This window comes from Mus caroli, chromosome 11, assembly GCF_900094665.2.
Source record: "Mus caroli chromosome 11, CAROLI_EIJ_v1.1, whole genome shotgun sequence".
NCBI classification, from domain to species: Eukaryota; Metazoa; Chordata; class Mammalia; order Rodentia; family Muridae; genus Mus; species Mus caroli.
In genome coordinates this window covers 95,205,660-95,220,824 of record NC_034580.1, presented here as the reverse complement: position 1 = coordinate 95,220,824, position 15,165 = coordinate 95,205,660, and the positions used below count along the sequence as shown (strand labels likewise).

At 44.2% G+C, this 15,165-nt stretch overlaps 1 protein-coding gene across 1 annotated transcript; it reads left to right on the top strand.

Moving 5' to 3' along the window:
• The first annotated feature begins 9,945 nt into the window (after positions 1-9,945).
• On the top strand, positions 9,946-15,068 carry Krt24 (keratin 24). Its single transcript, XM_021176835.2, has 8 exons — positions 9,946-10,591; positions 11,550-11,632; positions 12,330-12,486; positions 12,653-12,814; positions 12,910-13,035; positions 13,568-13,785; positions 13,989-14,065; positions 14,713-15,068. Exons 1-8 carry the CDS (start codon positions 9,995-9,997, stop codon positions 14,814-14,816), a joined length of 1,524 nt encoding a protein of 507 aa, XP_021032494.1. The 5' UTR covers positions 9,946-9,994; the 3' UTR covers positions 14,817-15,068.
• The last annotated feature ends 97 nt before the right edge of the window (positions 15,069-15,165 follow it).

Here is a 15,165-nt window from a genome sequence, read left to right as displayed (position 1 = left end):
GTACCACAATTTTTTAGTATAACTAAAACCCTAAATATTAAAAAAGATATTGTCTCTGAATCTTATGGAGCAACAGTTATTCCCTAGAGCTTTAAAGCTCACTGTGTGAAAACAAAGATTTGAAGTAAACTTCTCTTTAGAGGCATTAGCTAATAAAATATTTTCCACCCAGGAAACAATATACACTGAAAGATTTAAAGTCTTAGCTTCTTGTATTGAAGCCTGGACAATGAAAATTTTTTATATAATGTAAGACTATATTAGCCATACCTAGGGGCAAAACCCTTTAATGGTCACCAGTTCACTAGAAGTAAACTCTTTACAATTAACAGGATGTAAAGGAAAAAATAACTTTTCAAATATATAATAATTTTATATGAAGTAGGCAAGCTATCTTGTAATGCCTTTATAAGTTCTACAGCCTGATTGACCTTTTATACATCTTGAATTTAGACTTTATTATGAACAACATGTGGGTAGATCTGAAGAAAAAAAAAGTTGTTTAGCTAAAAAGAAATCTCCCTGAAGGCAGGGAGGGGTGAAGTTTTAAGAACTTCTCTAGTTGCAGTCTGCAAAACACAAGAAACATTGTACAAGCTTCTCTGAGGCTGCTCTAAGCTTTGTATCAACCCAAATGTATATATTTTCTAATCTGAGCATTTTGGCCCTTCTGCAATGTAGCATATCCTAGCTGGCTTGAGATCCACGGGGTCCCAGCTTATCACCAAGCTAGACAACAATGTCCTGAATTCAGGACCCTCCCCTAGTACTGCAAAGGCCACAGTGGTCTCTGCATGGGGACCATGTCAAATGGCCTTCCCAGGAACCCTAGACAGTTTGTTTGTCTTGGTTTAAAATAGTGGCTCTCAGCCTTCTTAATGCTGTGACCTTGAATACAGTACCTCAGGTTGTAGTGACCCAAGCATAAAATTACTTTTATTGTTACTTCATAACTGTAATTTTGCTACTGTTAGGAATTGTACTGTAAAGAGCTGATATGCAAGATAGCTGATATTCGACCCTGTGAAAGAGTCTTTAGACCCCCGAAGTTACGACCCACAAGTTGAGAACAGCTGGTTTAAAGGGTTTTTCTGAGGTAAGCCAAGTCTGTATAGACTCCAATAAACACATCTTCAAGTGCAGAGTCACCTCATGGCCACCAGGATGCAGAAGAATCCAGGAAATAGGCGTCACCAGAGGGACAAAAGAAGGTGCCAGAGACCTAACGAGACAAGAATACTGGCAAAGTATCAAAAGTCAGAGAACTCAGTGCACATCAGAAAAGCAATAAATGAAATGAACAATAAATAACTATAATGAAACAATTAACAGTAGATTGATTTAAAAAAAAAAACAGAAAAAAGCAGGGAACTGAACAAAGCACTAGGCAAAATGAATGAAAAAAGCCAATATCCAGCACTGACTGCAGAATTGATTAAGTAGAAGAATCCATGAGCTTGGTGGGGGGGGGGGCGTCATTTGACAATATATGGTTGGAAAGAAAAAGAGAATGAAAAGGAATGAAAAGCTGTGCACAGAGCTTAGCAGATGCAGTGGTACACACCTGTAATCTCAGTTACAGGGAGTCGGTGAGGTTCACACAAGTCCTGGGATAACCTGATCTACATAGTGAGTTCCACACCACACTGGGCTACATGGTAAGATCCATCCTCAGAAAGAGAGGGGCAGGAAAGGAAGCAGGCAGAGTGGGAAGGGAGAGGGGGAGAGAGAGAGAGAAAGAGAGAGAGAGAGGCAGAGAAAATGAATGAGCATCCAAGGTGTGTCAGTGGATAGAGGTTCTTGCCACCACCAAGACTCATGACCTCTGTTCAATCCCCAAAGGGATCCACAAGATAGAAAGAGAGAAGTGTCGTCCACAACACAGCTAGCCCTCTGGCTTCCACACCAGCATGGTGGCACTCGTGTACCCACCTGACACAAGCACACACACATACACACACACACACACACACACACACACATGGTTACATAGGAAAAATCAATAAGGAAGGAAAGAGAGAGGAAGACAGAGAGGGAGAGACAGGAAGAAGAAATTGAAAGGATTCGTGCGATAACATGAAAAAGCAAATGTCTGAGTCATTCAAGTTGGCTTTCAAATGGGAGAAAAGAGTCAGGGAGGAGTGGAAAACTTACATGAAAATAAATAAATAAAACAGGGCAACAGAGATGGCCCGGGAGTCGAGAGCACTGACTGCTCTTCCAGAGGTCCTGAGCTCAATTCCCAGCAACCACATGGTGGCTCACAATCACCTGTAATTGAATCTGATGCTTTCTTCTGTTGTGCAGGCATACATGCAAGTAGATCATGTGTATACATAAAAATAAATATATAAATAAATCTTTGTAATAACAAAAATAATAATAATAATAATAATAAAGCAGAAAAATCAAATTAAAGTCAAAGGTCTCCAGCTAGGTTCAGTACAAATAAGATTATTGTTAGGACATTACAATTAAGTTGCCAAAGTTCAAAGACATAGAAGGATCTTGGAAGCAGCAAGAGAAACAAAGCAAATCACAGGTAAGAGCATTCTAGCGTTCACACACACACACACAAACACACACCTGGCAGACATCTCAGCAGAAGCCTCACAGATGGTGGGAAAGTGGGATGGTGTATTCAGAGGACTGAGGGGGAAAGCTGCTGAGCAAGAATTCTGCACCCAGCAAAGATGTCCTCCAGGGTGACAGAGTGAAGGAGAGGTGGGCATGCTCCTAAAAAAAAGAAACAAAAGGCGAGCTTGTCTGTCTCCACCAAAATGCTCAAGGGAGCTCTGCAGGCTGAAGGAACCGGGCACTGGTGGGTAACTAAAATCAAATGATGATGGCTCTAATAATGTAGGGGATGGAATGGGGGGATGTCAGTTGCACCTTCAGGGTGAGAAGAAAAGACAAATGGCTGAAAATAATAAGCAAACGATTTGTCAGGTGGTGAGAAATATAAAAGCTGTGAAGGTGGCATCACCAACCCGGAGGGTAGCAACAAGCAGAGTTACAGCTCTGAGGGTTTTTATTTTCCTTTGTTTGTGGAGGCTAAGCTAGAAGATGTTTCTCGTAAGCCTCATGATAACCACCAAGTAGAAATTTATATCTGAAGGGAAAAAAAAAGCAAGGAATCAAAATACATCACCAGGGGAAATCTGAGGGCGGAGAAGGGAACATTGTAACACATTGAAAATAATTAACAAAATAGCAGAGGCAAATCCCCACTGAACAAACCACTGTAGTCCTGTCAATTCCCCAGAATAGACTAAATAGATTTAAGACACATAGATACGGGGAGCGTGTGGGGGACTTTTGGGATAGCATTGGAAATGTAAATGAAATAAATACCCAATAAAAAATGAAAAAAAAAAAAAAAGACACATAGATACTTACAGAAGACCCACCATGTGCTGTCTACAGAAATCCACTTACAGGTGTGAGGGCAGTGCCTGGAGATACCAGAAGAGGGCATCAGATCCTCTGCAGTTGGAGTTACAGGAGGTTGTAAACTGCCTGGCATGGGCCTGGGAGCCAAGTTTGTGTCTGAAAGAGCATCCTGTACTTTTAACCCTGAGGCAGCATCTCTCCAGCGCCAAGATGCGCTGTAGCAATAAGAACACACATGAAGGCAAGGTGAAGAGATGGGAGAAATATACCAGGCAAGTGAAAACCAAAAGAAAGATAGGATAATCACAAATAGATAAAACCAACTTCAAGTCAAAAGACTTGAATAATAGAGAGAGAGGGGTTGAGGAGAAAGCAAGAGAAGTGGGGGCAGGGGGAGAGGATCACTATATAAAGATAAACCCACTCAGCAAAAAGATTCAGCAATTATAAATCTATATGCACCCAACACCAGAGACCAACATATAAAGTAAATGTGGAGGTATAAGAAAGGAGAGATCGGTCATAATGTGATAGCATTGAGGGTCTGCAGCACTTTGCCTTGAGGGATCCTTCAAACAGAAAATCAATAACAAGACATCATAGCAGACAGATAACAGCTTCCGTCAGATAAGGGACTACAAGTCCTCTCAGCTGCACATGGGACAGCTCCAGGAGAGCCCATTCACCAGGTCAACATATTCAGGAAGACTGAAACCGCATCAAGAACTTTCCCAACCGCCGTGGTATAAAAATATAAATCAATAACAGGGGGAACATTGGGAAATTTACAAATGGGTGAAAATTAAATCAATGAATGGGCAACAAATTTAAAAAGGGAAATTGAACATTTCTTAGGACACATAAACAAAATGGAGACAACAATACTTTAGAATCTTAGAGATCTGGCAAAGGTAAGAGAAAAGTTTACAAGAACAAGTGCCTACATAAGAAGAAATACAGTTGGGCATGTCAAATCTAAGGCCAGCCTGGGCTACATAAGAAGTCCTAAGCCAACCTGAACTATCCTATGAGATTTGTCTCAAAAGATCCATTGAAATTGCTTAGTAGGTAAGGCACTTGCCACCAAGGCTGATAACCTGAGTTCTATGCCTAAAACTTCTACAAGTTGTCATCTCTCCTCACACACACACACATATACACACACAGACACATGCATACACACACAAAAAAAAAAACATACACACGAGCACGCTATGGCAAATGGATGTGCACACATACATGCACCTACCTATGTGTGTACTCAGTAATTATTTAATTTCTAAAAATGGGGGAAAAACACATAAGGAACCTGAAATCAATCACAGCTTAAGATAAGAGCTAAGAGGAAAGCAAATAATGAAGATCAAAGATGAAACAGAAACTAGGAAACCGCAGAAGCGATCAGCAAGCGCTGGGATGTGGCTCAGGTAGCACGGTGCTTGTCCAACATGCACAAAGCCACAGCTTAGAGCTCAGAGCTGCATCAAACTGGGACTGTGCCTGCCTGTCATCCCAGCATGGGGGAGGTATAAGCAGGAGAGTCCTAAGTTCGGGGCAGCCGGGGCTACATGAGACCCTAACTTGAAAAAAGTTGATTTATTAATTAACTTATAAAACATGAGTGAAGTTATAGCTGCATTTTTAAAGGAAAAAATCAACACATCAAAGAAGACCCAAGTAAAGAAAGAAGGAGTAAGATTGTAAGAAAGAGAGAGGTGAAGGAGGAGAAACAGACACAGGCAGAATGTCTATGCTCTCTTACATGGTTTTAATTTGTTTTACTTTATGTGTATTGGTGCTATGTCTACATGGATATCTGTGCACCACGTCACACACCATCCACAGAGGTCAGAAGAGGATCAGACCCCATGGGACTGGAGTTACAGGTGGATGTGAGCCACCATGTGAGTGCTGGGAATTGCACTCCGGTCCTCTGGAAGAGCAGCCTTAACTGCTGAGCCATCTCACCAGCCCCAATCTGCTCTCCTTTTATTGGTAATTTGTAACTTCTCTGGCACCCCACTGTAGCACTGGGCTGAAATCAACTGATGGACACTGCTAGGTCCATGGGATGGCCTCTCAGCATGCACACTGGGATAGAACATTTATCTTTCAAGTAGTTGAGTCTGGAGCTGTCATAAGTAATGACTCTGCACAGGAGCTAACCCACTGATCTTGCACATCCTCCCTGCCCCGTATTACACTATTTCTTTTCCTTTATCATTTGCCACCGAAACTTCTAGCAACAATCATCAAACACTCTGAACTTCAGATGCTCCTCTGACCTACCTTGATCACATGTCTTGTTTGAAAAAAAATGCACACTAGAATGTTCTATGGAATAAGCAGGAGATACAAATTGAGTTCCATTCTCTACAAAGACTCACCATAGCCAAGCAGTGCTGCCATATGCCTTTAATCCCAGCACTCGAGAGGCAGAGGCAGGTGGATTTCTGAGTTCGAGGCCAGCCTGGTCTACAGAGTGAGTTCCAGGACAGCCAGAGCTATACAGAGAAACCCTGTCTCGGAAAACAAACAAACAAACAAAGACTCATGGTGAGCGATAAGCCACTCCCATCAGCGTGTCAGATTTTTGTTGATCTTAAAGTATGGGACACATTCAGCTGAAATTAAAAAATCAATCATCAATCAAATAAAAGCACCCAACATCTATTTGGCAACAATAACCAACACTGGTAGTGACTATTTGCAAGTCACTCAGCAATACAACCATATGTACAAGAATTGTCATTTATAGAATCTTTACTGGTCAAAATATCATATAATTATGGGCAGAGTGTGGGGCTGACACCCCTGGCATCTGTGGTCTGGCCATTTCTTTTGAGATCCTGGTTACTAGACATCCCCTGGCTAGCTGCCAGACACCCAGAATGTCACATCCAGATGTTCTAGTCCACTGAAAACTCACTATGTTCTTCAGGCTTCCACTTACAGTGGGAGGAAATGCCAAGAACTAATTTGTTATCTTTGACAAAGACAGTGGAGTGTCACATCTGAGGATGTCTGGAAATACCGGGGAGTAAGGTTTACTAACAAATCCCGAAGCCTCGGTACAGAACAGAATTGTATTTAAACACGTGAAGGTAAACCTTTAATTTAATCCGATAAACACCACCAGACAGTTTGCAGATCACAGAATCCATATTAGCCTCCTGCACAGATTCGTTCATTAGAAGAGAAGCAAGACAGATGCACTGGGGAGTGTAAAGATGCTTTTAGGGGAAACTAAGGAAGAGAAGAAAATTCTGCAGACCGTCTGTGCGTTCATGTCTACCCTGACTCATCACCTGAAGCATGGGAGGTAGCAATGGCTGTTTTAGCCATTAAATGCCTGTCCCGTTGGTCCATTCTGAGAAGACCCAGAAAAGTACCTCCTGAGAACTTAATCTGAGAGACTGGGGAGACAGCTCCATGGATAAAGAGCTTGCTACACAGACATGAGGAGCTGAGTTCAGATCTCCTAAACCCACATAAAAGCCAGCATACCTGTGCGCACCTGTAACTCCCGAGCTGGAAGACAGAGGCAGGAGGATCCCGGGGGCTCACGGGCAGCCAGGGTAGCTGAAGCGGTGAGCTCCAGGATCAATGAGAGACTCTATCTTATAATAATAATAATAATAATAATAATAATAATAATAATAATAATGTAAATAAATGAAAGACAAGACTTTCTGACCACGACACACTTCTGCACAGAGAATTGCGCACGCAGACACACATACAAAAGCCTTAATTTTGAAAGTCAATTTAAAGGATAAGAAAAATTTAGAAAGGTTGATCAGAGGCAGAACACTGTGCAGCATGTGTAAGTCCCTGAGTATCTGGGTTAGACCCCTAGCATTGGAAATAAAGAAATCAAAGAAGAAAGCAAGGGAGGGAAGAAGGGAGGGAAGAAGGGAGGGAAAAAGGGAGGGGAAAAGGGAAACTAGCATTACAAAACATAAAGAAAACTAACACCAAGTCAACCATCCCATACTTCCTCAGTTAAGACCCAAATGTTCTGATAGCCCAAGAAACAACATAATTGAAGGCATTAAAGCCCTCCAGCCCAGAGGACAGTCACAGAAAAAGCCACAAACACAAAGTGACTATCAGTTTTTTGAATGCTGTCCTCCTGGCCTTTCACAGGCAGTTCTCTATCCAGGTTCTTTGCCTCCTATGTTCTGTCAGGTTTCTTTCATTTCCCGTTCATTCCCTTTAAAACCTCCTCCGCCCAATTCATCTGAGTGGAAAGATTCCTAATCTACAGAGGGAGAAAAACTTCCTCATTTGCCAGACCCCGAATTGATCCCCAGAACCCATATTCAAAGCTGGGCATGGCGAGGTAGAGGCAGGGGAAGATCCCTGAGGTTTGCTGGCCAGATGGTCTAGCATGTATGCACGTGTACACACACACATACACATGCACACACACACATACACACACATGCATACACACATACATACACACACATACACATACATACACACACATACATACATACATACACATATACACACATGCACACACACATACACATGCACACACATACACATACATACACATATACACACACAGTAAAGGTAATTATCACCTAGTTAATAATAAACACACAATAAAATCAGCTTAAGGAAAAAGGTTGGATAGAGATTAAAGCACGCACATGCTTTAAAAGTCCGCCAAGGCAAGGGAGAAAGTTTCAAATATGAAAACCCAGTTACTTGAGTATAAAGCTAAGCACACCTGTGGAAAATGTCACCTTTTAAAAATTGTGATAAAATAAACACATAAAGCTCCCCGTCGTCGTCACTTGATGGGTACAGTTCAGCAGGGTCGAGCGCACTCACATTGTCTGAGCAACTGATCTACTGAAGCTTTGCCACACTGAGAGGTCAATCTCTACCAAGTCAACAGCAGCAGTCCCACCCCAAGCCCACCCAGCGCCTGGTGCAACCCTCCTACTGTGTATGGCTATGAATTTGATTCCTCTGGGTGCTTAATACAAGCGGGGTGAAACATGCTTTCACATTTTTAGTTTAAAAATAAAACCATTTGGTGTGTGTGTGTGTGTGTGTGTGTGTTGGCATGTGCTCAGGCTGTGGCAAAATGTGAAGGTCAGGTGACAACTTGCAGGAATCAATCCTCTCCTTCCACGTGGGTCCAAGTATCAAATTAGGGTGGTCAGACTTGACAGCAAGCACCCACACCGACTCAGCCATCTCAGCAGCCCCGTTGCTAGTCTTTTTAAACGGCACTTTCAAACCAGAGGAACTAGTAGCCAACACAAAAGGAACTTGTCTATACCACAAACAAGAACAATCCAAGGCAGAAAACGAACAGGGAAAGTTCCGGAACTGAATATCCTAAGATAGGATAATCCTAACCATAGCGTGAGTTATCAGAATTAAAGGTCCTCGCTTCTAAATATCCTTTAGTCAAAAACAGGAAAACCTAAGCAGAGACTGGACAGACTCGACCAAACCCCGTTTCTCCGTGTGCAAAGTGAACAAACTCCTGTAAAATGACTTCTTTGTATATTAATGGTGGTTTCAAGTTTCTCTTTGCCAGTTGCCTCCAAAACAGAGGCAGGAGCAGTAAGCATCGGTTCCTCTCCATTTCTTAAGACTTGATTCAGAAGAATGAAGCTACCCTGGCTGTAAGACAAGAACACAGGGCTGGAAGTGTAGCTTAGTTGGTGGTGTGCTTGCCTAGCAGGCACAAAGCCCTGAGTTCAGTCCCCAAGCCAGTACACTGACTGTGGTGGTGCATGCCTGTGATAACAGCCCTCGGGAACTAGAGGCGAGAGGATGAGACATGCAAAGGTTCCCTTCCAGCCTAGACTACCCAAGGCCTTATCTCGAAGGGGAGCAGAGCAAGGAGGAGCTGAGTTCAATCAGAAAGGAAAGCCGTGGCGGCCTCTCCCTAGTTCCAAGCTGGAACCATCTGAAACCTTGTCCGACCGTTCTCAGTCAGTGTCTGCCTGAACGAGCGTGTCCCTGAGACCCAACAGTCCTCAATTCGAAGTAGGACGTTCACACCTCAATTCATCCTAAGTTTCAAAGAAAGCAATAAGCAAATCAAAGAGGAGAGAGCTTCATTCAAGGCAAAATCCGGGCTGATGATTCCTTCCTTTTACTGTTGATCATAACACAGACCAAAAGATAACCGGTGGGAAGTGTTCCCTCTTACCACACTGAGGGTTTTAATTACACTTGATAATCTGAGGATGTGCTCTGCCATCGGGGAAACCATGGGGCAAATGGAATGAAGTTATACTTTCTGAATACTTGGAATTGCCAGTCATCAAAACTTCTCAAGGACAACAACAGTAATTCTGAAAGAGAAAAAAAAAAAAAATTGGCTCCACCTTATTTTTTTTTCCTATGTCTGACCTAGCCTCATAAAAAAGAGCCAGTAGAGTAGGTTCGTGGAAAATAAATTATCCAATTAGGGATTAACAAAACTGTAACAGGGATTAGGAAATGCTCAGAGAAAAGGAACACCCTACCGGTGTGTATATAAGGGCCAAAAAGGCAGACTGGAACAGGCCTCTCACTCCACCTTTCCTATCACCACAGAAGCTCAGTACTTGAAGGCATCATGTTCTGCTCAGCTCAGAAAGGGTCCTGCTCTTCCCGAGTCTCCTCCTCCTCCGGGGCTGTGGGCGGCAGAGGGTGCACTGGGGGAAGCTCCTTTGGCGGTGGGAGCAGCTGTGGGCTGGGGGGAGGCTCTGCCTGGGGCTTCCAGGGGAGCAGCAGCAGCTGGAGCCTGAGTGGGGGATCTAAGGGTAGCATGGGAGGGGGCTTCGGCAGCTGCTCAGTAAGGGGTGGATTCGGAGCAGCCTCTAGCTATGGTGGAGGGTCAGGCTTTGGCGGGGGCTCTGGCTTTGGCGGGGGCTCTGGCTTTGGTGGGGGATCTAGTGGAGGCTTCTCTAGCTATGGAGGTAGTGTGGGGTGCGGTCTTGGTGGTGTCAGTGGCTATGATGGGGGCCTTCTCTCTGGAAGCGAAAAGCAAACTATGCAAGACCTCAATGACCGGCTAGCCAACTACCTAGACAAGGTCCGAGCCCTGGAGGAAGCCAACACTGATCTGGAGTGTAAAATCAAGGACTGGTATGGCAAGCATGGGTCTGTAAAAGGTGGGTCTGGACGAGACTACAGCCAGTACTACTCAGTCATCGAAGATCTGAAGAAGCAGGTGGGCCTCCGTAGCTCTGCTCCTATGACCTGTATGGCTTTATTCGGGTCATACACCCCGAGGGGATTGTTCTGACATTTATTTATTTCCTTGTGTGTGAGTGTGTGTCTGCATGTGTGTATGGAGAAGGGATATGCATGGATGGCATAGCACAAGAGTGGAAGTCAGAGGGCATCTTATGGGAGCTGGTTCTCTTCTACCGAGTGAGTCCCTGGGATCAAAGTCAGGGCATTAGACATAGCAAGTGTCTATACATGCTAAGGCATCTCCAGAGCCCTGCAAGGAAATTTGAAGTCAATGAATTATTCATGTGTGCGAAATGGGTCCTGCTGTATCTGGATTATGACAGTCCCTCATATGATGTACAGTAATAGCGTTCTGTCTGAATCTCAATGTGAGTACGGCCTTTGTACAATGCCAGATGGCCAACTGGCAGGCATGCATAAGAGCCATGGTACCAAGGGGATAATTAGGGCGACCTAATTATTCATGACTCATCCTGACAGGTTAGAACATTTTTTTGTGTCTTTCTGGATTCATTAGGACGATATTTTTTCTTCCTAGAGAATCTGGTGACATGTTACCTAATGTCATCAAACTAAAAAAAAAAAAAAAAAATCAGCCACAGGTGTATGGAGAAGTATATTTTTAAGTGAAATTCTGTGTTCACATTGAAACCTTGACTAGGTGAGGAAATGGCCCATCTTCTGATCAGCAGACAGGAGCAGAGGACAGTATTGTATAAAACACTGTCCTGTGTCTACCCCAACAATTATGGAAGCTATTTCCTATTGCAGAGAGATGTAGTGCTAAGTATCCAAGGGTCTCTGCTAAGGGAATCTGCCGGGGTTGACCCACCTTTAAGAGTTTAATGACCTAGGAGATGTGTACCCTCAGCAGGTGGGCATCAAAAGCAACTGAGAAACCACCTTGAGCTTCAATCTTCCTTGTTTCCTAGATCCTTTCAGCCATTTGTGAAAACGCCAGAATGACTCTGCAGATTGACAACGCTAGGCTGGCTGCTGATGACTTCAGAATGAAGTAAGGCCCAGGAAGTACTTGAAAGCAAGAATCACAGGAAATAAAGCAGGGTCCAATTGCTGAGGGGGATGGTGACCTAAATAAAACAGGAGTGAGCTTGGTCGGTTTTCTCCTATTTTACTGATTTGGTTTGGAGAATTTAGAGGCGCTTTGTTTTGTTTTGTTTGAGACAGATACTGTGTAGCCTAAACAGGAGTCAAACTCACTATGTAACTGAGGCTGGCTTTGAACTCTTCATCTTCTTGCCTCTAGCTGCAGAGTGCTATGTCACAAGAATGCACTTGTATGTCTGTCTCCCAGGAGTAAACTTTAGAGACTATTGCTGGGAGAGAAGGGAAGGGAAAAAGAAGGCAAGAAAGGGTGAGAGGAAGGAAGGATGGGATGGGGGTTGATAACTATTATAAAAATATCGTACATGGCTAGAGCTAATATTAGGAATTATTTTTCTTCATGAGATTAAAAAAAAAAAACCTTTAGAGAAACGCCAGCCATTTTCACTTATCAAAATAGTCAGGGGTGGGCGGGGGGTGCAGCTCCAACAATAAGATCACTTGCTAACAAAGGCCAAGGGCCCTGGGTTAGACACAGGAAAAAAAAATGAGGAACATTGCTCCAGGGTGAAAACTTGTCCCGGGGTTGTGGAAGAGAGGTGCTCTTGAGACCCGTCCCTCACCTGCCTTCCCGTGACCCGCTCCAGGTATGAGCATGAACTCTGCCTTCGAGAGTGCTTGGAGGCCGACATCAATGGCCTGCGCAAAGTGCTGGACGAAATGACCATGACTCGCTGTGACCTGGAGATGCAGATTGAGGGTCTGACTGAGGAGCTGGTCTTCCTGAGGAAGAACCACGAGGAGGTAGGAACCGGCTGCGCAGCCATCGTAGGCATTTTCCACCACATCCAATGGTAACAAGTTCTCCTCCAGGTATCACGGTTTTAAATGCTCACAGCGACGCCTTCTTTAGAAGGTTGTGCCTTTCCGTTCCCGTCACTACAGTACCTTTTTTGTCCCTTTATGCTAGGAAATGAAGTGCATACAAGGAAGCTCAGGAGGGGATGTGACAGTAGAAATGAATGCTGCCCCAGGAGTCGACCTGACCAAACTACTGAATGACATGAGGGCTCAGTATGAGGCGATGGCCGAGCAGAACCGCCAGGAAGCTGAGAAACAGTTCAACGAGCGGGTAGGGTGCTGCACCAAGCACCTAACAGTCAAGCTTAAGCCACCACCACTGCTCCTGCAGCCTATGACAACTAACTGTGCTCTATTTCCATTTAGAGCGCATCCCTGCAAGCCCAAATCTCTACAGATGCAGGGGAAGCCAATTGCGCCAGGAGTGAAGTAATGGAATTGAAGCGCACAGTGCAGACCCTGGAAATTGAGCTTCAATCTCAGCTGGCCCTGGTGTGTACACACAGATGTTTGTTACTTTGTTTTAAATCCAGCAGAGTTAAGCAAATGAGTTGCCCTTTGTGGCCAAGACGCTCACTGAAGGACACAAAGACAGAGAAAGGAAAACTGTTTTGCTCTCTGGGGACATGGCTCCTTGGGGACAGTATCACTTGCTGGGCAGGCATGAGGATCAGAGTTCAAATTCCCAACTCTTCTGGGAAAGCTTGGGGAGGAGATGCATGGAAACAAGATGGAGCCAGGACTAATCTAGCCGAATCTGTGAGCTCCAGTTGCGGTGAGAGACCCTGTCTTGAACTTCTGGCCTCTACATACATAGGTGCACATGTGCGCCCTCTCCCTGTCCCTCTGATTTAATTTGAGTCATGCCAGTGAAAGTAAAAGAAGCAAAAACAAGACAACATAGGTTATGCTCACTGTAGATGAAAGCTTACACCTTCACACCTTCTCATACAAAACTGGAGGGGTTTCCACATCATCCTCTGACTTACCTTCAACATGAATTTTCATTGTCTCTCTGTCTTAGAAATGTTCTCTGGAAGGGACCCTGGCTGACACAGAAGCTGGCTATGTGGCTCAGCTGTCTGGAATCCAGGCGCAGATTAGCAGCCTGGAGGAGCAGCTCAGCCAGATCCGGGCCGAGACCCAGTGCCAGAGTGCTGAGTACGAATGCCTGCTGAACATCAAGACTCGCCTGGAGCAGGAGATTGAGACCTACCGCCGCCTACTCAACGGAGATGGGGGGTGAGCAAAAGCTGCTGAGATGCTCGCAGTGGGCTTATGTAACCAAAGAGGGAAGGGGGGGGGAATCAGACATGTACCCATAAAGTAATAGGGTAACAGACACAGCCCAACCAGAAGACACCTGAACCTACACCCTGGAGCCTCCCTGGGCTTCTCCCACCTTGGCAACTGCAAAAGAAAATGTTCTTTCTTCTTACCCACAGTGGATGTGACTATAGAAACTTAGTATCCAGGAATGTGGTATTGAGTGACTCAGGAAGCTGTGCTGGCCAAGGAAAAGGTAGGCATTTTCTGAATGCTGTTGATAGTGTTACCATCTAAAAATACTTCTCTATGGATAGTCACTGAAGAGAATTTTACACTGAAAGGCATGCTTCACTTGTGTATGTTTACTGTTGGGCTGGGGAAACGGTGCAGGCAGGAGTGCTTCCCTTGCAAGCAGAAAGACCTGAGTTCGATCCCTAGAAACCATGGGCAGAACAAAACAATAAGCACGCAAGCAAGCAAACAAACAAACAAAACAGCCAGGCATGGTGGCACAGACTTATGGACTTATAATTCCAAGGCTGGCAGAGACCAAGACAGGTAAATTGCTGGAGCTTTCTGAGTGACCCATTTGGCAAGTTCCAGGCTAGAGCAAGACCTTGACTCAGAAAGAAAGAAGAAAGAAAGAAAGAAAGAAAGAAAGAAAGAAAGAAAGAAAGAAAGAAAGAAAGAGAGAGAGAGAGAGAAAGAGAGAAAAGAAAAAAGAGAGAGAGGTGGATGTTGCTTGGATAACCACAGCTGAGGTTGTCCTCTGACTTCCACATGCATGTATACCCACCTACACACGTGTACACATACATACATACATGCATGTGTACCCATCTACACACTGCCAACTTTCTCCTGCTTTGCAGACTGACCTTGTGATCTCATGATTTTCAGATCCCAGCAAGACAAGGGTGACAAAGACCATCATAGAGGAGGTGGTGGATGGTAGAGTTGTCTCGTCTCAAGTCAGCAACATTTCTGAAGTGAAAATAAAATAAGCAGCTGCCAGATCAGCAGGACATCTGTCAAAAAAAAAGAAAAATGAACAGCGAGCCAGTGAAACACCCACACCAGACTGACCATTGTGCCGGCTCACTCTCGGGAAACCTGCTACCCAAAATTAGCTGACCTGCCCATTTTCTGCTTCCTCTTATTTTTCTTACTAGAATGTTCTCTTTAAAGTAGAAAGGAGAAATTGGCTCTGACTGTTTCTGTAGCTCAATAAATGTACTTTTGCAAGCTAGCAAAGCAGTTCACGTGCATGTTTCTTTCCTACAAATTTAATATTTTACTACATGGGGCTGGAGTCATGATTGACAGCTCATTTTTACGCCACTCCCATTAATT

Bases quoted from the DNA above. Each gene is read 5' to 3' on its own strand.
- Krt24 (XM_021176835.2), top strand. From the start codon at position 9,995: ATGTTCTGCTCAGCTCAGAAAGGGTCCTGCTCTTCCCGAGTCTCCTCC. The intron at 10,592-11,549 runs GTGGGCCTCCGT...CTTGTTTCCTAG, and splicing joins TCGAAGATCTGAAGAAGCAG to ATCCTTTCAGCCATTTGTGA. The intron at 13,786-13,988 runs GTGAGCAAAAGC...TCTTACCCACAG, and splicing joins CTACTCAACGGAGATGGGGG to TGGATGTGACTATAGAAACT.